At 34.7% G+C, this 8,257-nt stretch overlaps 1 protein-coding gene across 1 annotated transcript in view; it reads right to left on the reverse strand.

Moving 5' to 3' along the window:
* Positions 1 to 3,742, reverse strand: part of LOTGIDRAFT_162745 (hypothetical protein) — a gene marked incomplete at both ends in the record, with an annotated part of 5,949 nt that extends 2,207 nt beyond the window's left edge. Inside the window, 2 exons of the mRNA XM_009058745.1 lie at positions 2,919 to 3,044; positions 3,613 to 3,742. Coding sequence (XP_009056993.1) covers positions 2,919 to 3,044; positions 3,613 to 3,742 — 256 coding nt within the window. The remainder of the gene's footprint in view (positions 1 to 2,918; positions 3,045 to 3,612) is intronic.
* Between the last annotated feature and the right edge of the window lie 4,515 nt (positions 3,743 to 8,257).

Below are 8,257 nucleotides of genomic sequence, written 5' to 3' on the forward strand. Positions count from 1 at the left end.
TATGACAGTGTCTCAAGAGAAGACAACTCGTTTTTTGCAACTATCAAACGCGGATAATTCTGGATATCACACTTAAATTTCGACTGATTGGCTCAACTAAAAAAATATCGTTTCTGAGACTAAGATAGGATTGGTAAAAATCAAATATTCAAAAACTCTGGAATTTGGCCGAACGTGTATGCGTTAGCAAGCCACCTGAGCATAATATATGTAAGCATTTTTGTGCCGCAACGTTTTGAAAGAACAACCCCTAAAATATTTTAAAATGGGGTTATCTTTACACAGAAGTGTAATAGCTTACATTCATCAATAAAAACTCTCAGATAAGTTGTACTCTCATTATTGAGTGGGTGTATTTCAACGAGGTGGATAAGAGTACACTGAGAATGGAAATACGATTCGATTTGAACTCTTTTTTTTTGAAGGCGTGGACAGTACGGCATGTAGATTTGGCCAATCCTGTTGCGGGGGTGAAATTTTGCACAATATTTAATTTTCAAGGAGAACTATATCTGCAACTAAATGACCTTTTTCTTCTTTTTTCTTGATTGTCATACTGTAAATATACGAGGTACGAGGTATATAGGAGTGTCAAATTATTGACTGATCTTGAACTATGTTCATTCAATTTTTATTACATTACATTCGAAACTCGCATAACAATTAAGTATATGTAGGGATTATGACATGCGGAAAAATTAAAAATAATAGTTTACGTGAATTATAATCGACCCCCTACTTAGCCATTATATTCAATATATATTCAACCAGGCAATGTTGCCATTTCTATGTAATCTATTGAATATTGCGTATTGCGAATAATATATTATAGGCCTATTTTTTTTTAAAGTTTGATATTGTGAGTACGATTATTACAAGAAGGTTACAAGTATATAAGGTCATAATCAAAAAATGACTCAAAGGGCCCTGTTCTTAAGGCACGTTGCACATGCAATCTACTGGTTTTTGATGTAAAATGCCTTACGATTTTTTGACGGCGATAAATTATCAGGACGTGCAGCGAGTGCAAACATATACCGACATTCTATCGCAACTTGGCTGCCTCTTGCGTTCTATAGATTGGAAATGCACTGGCAGAGGAGGAGGAGACAACTTGCCGTCTTTATGCTCATTTATTGGAGACGTAGCTCAACTTATATGCGACGTATACACGGGCAAGACACTAGGTCAATGCAAGGTTCATATAATAGTTTGACGCGAGAACTGAGCCAGAAGGACCTATATTTTCGACTATCAAGGGCGGATTTCAACGATTTCAGACTGTTTGAATTGGATATTACCGAACAAGACACAGAGAACGGGAGATGAAGACAACGAGTTCGTGGAAGTCGTTATGCGGAAGTGAGAACCTTGGCAAGGTCACGGCAAATTATCGAGAACACCCACACACTTGCCGACAAGGCACGTCGGAGCGTCTTTTGATCAACCATGCCAGATATGTCCCCGATCACTTTCGATTTTGTCGTAGAGCTGTCGTGGACAAATGCACGCTGACGATATATCGCCTTATAAAATAGGTCTTTAGGGCATTTTTCTGCGAATTGGGTAATTTTGATGTTCTCTCGCATTTTTGTTTTTTTTTTACAAGGAGGGTTATGCACAGTGAGATGCTCTCTGGTCTAGTCGTTCAGATTGGACTATATAAAAACAGAGATAATGTGCTACGTGCTGTACATTTTAAAGATCCATTGAGAATTGGCAATCGAAACGAAATTACATGAAGGTTAAAAGGTAACAGGATTCCCAAGGGCTGAGAACTTTAAACACTTAAGTCAATAGGTAAAGCTGATAAAGCTAAATGGTGCAACGAATTTTGAACTGATATTGTGTTGAAAGTTCCCAGGAAGTCTTCTAGGCAACTACAACCTCTACACGTAGAATTAATGTACCTGTATACATAACTGAGCATGACAACTTTAAAGAAATGGAATAGAACGATAAGTGGATTTGTGTTATCTTGCATTGGACGTCTTGAACTCACATTTCGAACAGTATTATAAGTGTTATTAGAGCGACGGTTCCGAACCCGGGGTGTTTTCATCCCCTGGGGATGTGATACTAGGGTGTCAGGGGTGTAGGAAAATAATTCCATAGTTTGAGATATTTTTGAAGGAATTATGCGATTTTCGTACATTTCTTGTACTTCTGATGACTATTTACATATATGCACGACTCAAATCAACTCCCCGAAATGGAGCACCTGTACTTTTAAAGCTTTTTTCAGATGATTTAAAGGGATGTCGATCATTTTACTATTCTCCTTACCCTGTAAAGACTTTGACTGTATAAATATTATAAGGATATAGCCGTCTAAATAATGATTACAATGACCTTAGATTACTTAGATTAACCAATGTATCACGAATTCCGCTCTTACGCTTCTCTGGAATATCAAACAAACCAGACGTAGGGTAGTTATTTTTACTTCTACTACGGACAGCTTAAATAGCCTAGAACCCTTTAAGCTGGAAAAGCAGATAGTCAATATGATAATAAGTGATAACTGTTAAAGGGGTTGTGAAGAGGTTTTCTTAATTGTTATGTGTGTCGGGGACATTGATAGCATCTATTTGCACCATTGCAACTTTAAGTCAGGAATCTGCAGGACTTGCAATTACACTATAAATATCTAATTAAGTTTTTTATGACGTCACTATCACAAAAGTTTAATATTGATTAATATTATCAGCTTTTGTAAGACATTTCTTTAATTAGAGGAACAACAGACCTGACAAAAAACGGAATGATGCAAATAGAAGCCATGAATGACTCACATACGCATGAAAAGTAGAGGAAAACCTTTTTCAAGTCTCTTTAACGCTGTACCATTGGTTTCTGTTGAATGGTAATTTGTTACTTTCAACCACCCTAGATACTAAAAACAGTAGTTCACTGACCTTTTTCCAGTCGACGAGATTTGATTTCCCGTCTTTTATTTTGAGCTTCTAGATCGGTTACTCGAATTAACATACTTGTTACTGATTCATTCAACCTCTCAAAATCTCGACAACAAGACCCCGAATCTGATTGACAGCAAACCTTAATCACAACAGTTAGGACAAGAAGTACGGGTAGTTTCATTTCCTTAATGTACCGGATAAGCTTTTGGAAAGAAATAAGTCAAATCCATTTGTTGCTATCGGTTGCGTATTCACAACAATTTTCATGACACACCGCTATTACAATTTTTCGCGTATTTTAACATAATTATGCTGACTCCAAACTTTTTCCGTCGTTTCATAAATATAATTTAGGTCGGTTGGTGTCATAGGTCATCGATATATTTATTGTTCTTTGTTGAATTTGATGATTTATACATCCTCCCACAACTTCCACACGCCTGTACGATGTCCAACCGGATCTTAATCAAAGTCCGGATTAATTATCAATCCATGGCACGCAATGACAGAAAAAAAGATCAGCATAAAGACTCCGACACGGTACAGATAGATTATCAATCAAATATCCAATCTTGTGAATGAATTCAATTGAGATCACGTGGTATTATATCTACCTTTATGTACATTACATACTTACATGCATGGGCCCATTATAGGTAGAGTAAAACCCAGTCTGACCATAGAGGAGTACCCTTCTGCCAAGCAAAATTCTCTGTAGCTTTGAATGTCCATATTGGTTTATTGAGGTATTCTTTAGCGCCAGAGCCGTCTTCTTGTATCATAGTAGACACGCTTTTCCTGACATTATTCTGTCCTTTCATAGTTTCAAATGACAACGTAATGCATATTTTTGATTTCCGACAAGTAGGCGTGTGCAAGCTGAATGATATTGTCTTCAGTGGGCGTGGTCAATATCAACGATGGTTGGAACTATTTTTGACTTCTGCTGGTACCAGGGGTTATATTGCAATCTACCAACCAACCAAGTTCCAGACATTTCATAGAATTGTAGAATGGTTTTGAGTGATGGGAATATATTTCTACACAACCGAGCAAGCACCTCAGCACACTTTATGACTTTGTGAAGGAAAATCAACAAAATTAGATAATACATTACATTTGAGATCAATGGTTGCCTATTGGTATCGTGTCACAATCTACATGTTAAATAGTTGTAACCTTGTAAGTGTATTCTTATACCTAGAGTCGCTCCCATATCATTAATAACAATAAGTTCTACAGTATTAGTATATAGTCATAGATTAGTTTAGGCCTATTATACTTTTTGAAATATAACATAGAATTATTCACCGAGAATTAAATGTAGTGTGCCCTGTGCAATCTTATGGAATGACACATTTTGACACAATGTCTCCATGGTTCTAATGTTCCCGTCTACTTAAATGCTAAGGTATTTGTAAAGCTGAGCAGATGCTTGTCATAACTATCACCTCGTCGAGTCTGGCCCACTGGCGGGTTCCCCGAGAAATTTTGGAAAAAAAAGAATATTAGATCTGGTGCATTCATTATATCAAATGATATTTTGAAACTTGATAGAAATGATGTGCGGGTAGAAATCAGTTCCATGCCGCACCAGCTGTCACTGTCTAAATATCCATAAGAGGCTGGAATAGAGGCAGATGTTTCCAACTACATTATCAATGTACTCAAATACTAAAAAGCTTTCTGATTGTCAACCAAGGGCCCTAACTCTTGTTTCTTATTGTCCACAATAGTCAAATCTGAACTAATATTTCTAAAAAAATATATTCTTAAATAGAATTCTCAAAACACGGCTTCGAAGAAAGGAGTCTTACGGCTCTCTAAAAACTCTTTGTTGCAAACGTTCAATGTTATTGAGACATAGAAGCATAAGGTAAGTAAGCAATGACCAGTAAAGTTATTTTTGGTTTGCACCCGGAGGTTAACCACTGTAATAACTTAGAAAAACTCACTAAGGATTTAAAGTTTAATAACTAATTGTATATAGAATATTAACAAGAAAAATAAATACAACATGTAGCTATATAATTATAGCATTAACATAATAACCGATACAGAAGATATCACAGAGGGCGGAGATCACAAGAAGAACTTATTGGTATATATACTGTACAATTGCGAATATAGTGCGCAAGAATGTATAACGCTCACCCCTTCCTTGCCTCCAAGAATTTACTCATTAATAATGTATTTGCCTTTCCCAACTGATAGAGCTTAATTTCAGCTAACCGTATCATTTCAAAATTATAATCTGATACAATGTTCTTGAATAATTGAAGCAAAACATAAGGGGTGGAAGTAAGGTTAGTTTTAACATCCATACACATTTCAATTGCATTTCATATGTTTGGATAACAATACAGTAAATTGGGAAGACAATTGGTTTGGATTAGTGGGATTAATATTTTCAGATCAAATGGACCAAAACAATCTTAGGGAAGACAAAAGGGTTTGGACATATATTAATTGGATTAAAAAAATACTGACCGAAACTTGATGAAATTCTGATAAAGTGAGGCCTAATGACAGGAAATGACCTCATCAGTCTCATAAGCAGTCTTTGATTTTGGGTTTTTAAAACACCAAGGAAGCATTAAAAATTTGGGAAGTTTCCAGAGAACAATTTTAAAGGTGATATAAAAATATTACTTAATATTTATTTCTGTAAATTATGAGGTAAACTGGGCGGTATTATATATTTATCATCACATAATAGCAATTCAAAAGTTTTTTTAACATTAAGTGCTCTAACTAATACTTGTTTCTCCAGTGACAAAGGCTTTGCAGGTTAAAGATCTCTCGACAGTTGAAAATCGAAATAGAGCAGGCTAATGCCACTGTAATGGCATAATTTCCCTCATTGTACTCTGCATGACGTTGTCCGTTTTCATTAACCCACATGATGCAGAATTGAGGATGTAAACCTCCAATCATTTCATTTCCAATGACAAAAATTCATTCATTACTATTTGAAGCATAGGAGACACACATCCTAATTATAAAAACCTGTTAAAGGGACAGATGCGGCATTTTGGGGGGTTGAGTTTGGTCTTGAATATATGTAAATAGTCTTCAGAAGTACTAGAAATGTACGGAAATTGGTTAATTCCTTTAAAAATACTTCAAACAAGGAATTTTACATTCGAACGTAGATAGTTCTGGACACACATGGATTTGAGGGCTCAAATATTGATGGTGAGCTGTGAACAGTAGTACTGATTGGCTTAGCTGAAAACTTCCCGTTTCTGAAACTAAAGTATGATTGGTCCAAAAAATGGCGCCACTGTCCCTTTAAATACTTGACATAAATTTTTCTTTTTTTATATCTTTTCATAAATGTTGACTGGTTTGCGACTTACTCACAAGAAAATAATATTTACTGATAATGATAAAATAGATCACAAATAAACAACATAAGGTATATAAATAAAACATTAATATCTTCTCACAGTTATGCCTTAATAACATATCAGTTTCATTACAATATTAAAATATATTTTCATTGTTAAAATATATCTATCAGTTTTGTTATATTAAACATAAATAATATAAAATAAGTTTCATTTCTTTAATTTGGTCTTTTTTTTCGATTCATTTTGATCATGGAATTATGATTTGTAATGCTGTAGGCTTCTAATTGCAGCAGTATGATTTTCCATTTGACATTTTTGATTCCATCAAAAACTGACCAAAATATGACATCTAAAACCAAAAGTCTTGAAATATTTGCGCTATTTGTCACAATTGGCCTTTTTTTTCAAGTAACTCATGCCACAGAAAATCAAAATGGTGGAAAGAGTAGTTATAGGTGTGCAAAATACAAATACATTTGCTAGCAGACCTCTTTTGAATTCCATTATTTTCAAAGTAATGGTATATGTAGTCAAATCTTCACAATGTCAAGGTATTACTCTGTCAAATACCTTGACATCATTGGGTACTTTTAATGCATCACAAAAGTCATGAAATGAAGTAAGCTAGCTAATACAACCATTTAGAGCCCTTGATAGAAAGTCTTAACAAATAAGCAGTAAGTTATTCTGATTTGCTGTATTCGCTAGCATACAATCCAACCAAATCACTGAATTTACAAACCTCTGTGCTGCAAGAAAAATCTCCAAATATTGTCAAGGCATAAGGCAGAGTTCCTAATACCTTTTGAAGATGATGGAGTCAATGGTCAACTCCAGATATCTTTAAACTAAGACAACCATTTTACGTAACTGTCCAATTTCTTTTCTCAATTGTTCCTCTAATATTTTACGTTTGGTGTCGTTAACTGTGGAGGCATTGGCTATACTTTCTTGAATGACCACAAACCCTTCACGGCATTCACGTTTTAATCGGGCAATATCATCACAGTTTTTCTGGATTATTGCTTCTAGTTTCTTAAAGAGGGAAGCTTCCACATTCTACAATATAAAATATGCTGGTCATATAGTTAAAGGGGAACAGTCGTCATTTTCGGGGATTGATTTGGGTCTTTATTGTGCTTTAATACTCTTAAGAAGTACTAAAACATACGAAAATCACATAATCCCTTCAAATATACCTCAAACTAAAAATTTCACTGTCTATTCCTATATATGTGTTTTCTATATATGGAATAGTCTCACTAAAATTCAAGTCAAATTTTTAACTTTCCAACCTGATTAATTATGTGTGTATTAAAAGTAGCTGTAGTAGTGTCTTTAATGTGTTTTTGAGACGCTGATAGCAGTGATCAGCACCATTCCAACTTTCAGTCAGACGTCTGTGGTTCTTGCAATTATGACATCACTATCACAAAGGCACTTGGATAGTACTATCAGCTTATGTGACAGTGATGTCGTAAAATTGTAAACTACAGTACCAATACTTACATTTTGAATATCTATAATTTGAGTTGAAGGTTCAGTTGTAGCGTCCTCTAATTTCTGTATTCTTAATTCTAGATAGTGATAATTATCATCAATTTTTCTCTCTAATCTTTCCTACAAATAAACAGTGAAGACTTGAATTTGAAATGAACAATAAAGATGGGCTACATTTAATAGCCAAATTTATAACATATTAATGTTGCTATTTGCATTATTCAATTTTATCTTCAGATGTTTGTGGTTCTTGTAATTATAGATCTGTATATGAATCACTATCACAAAGGCTGCTAATAATACTTAAGGGCCTTTGCAATAGATCTTTGGTTCAGTGGAATTGCAGGAACCGCTGACATCTGACGCTTAGATTTGGTGCAAAAGGATACTATCAGTGTAACCAATACACAAAAATAGTCATCTTTTAAAAAGAAATCTTATAACACTCACTAGATCATATTGACTAATTCCACCTCCTTT

This window comes from Lottia gigantea (genome assembly GCF_000327385.1).
Source record: "Lottia gigantea unplaced genomic scaffold LOTGIsca_35, whole genome shotgun sequence".
In the NCBI taxonomy this organism is placed as follows: Eukaryota; Metazoa; Mollusca; class Gastropoda; family Lottiidae; genus Lottia; species Lottia gigantea.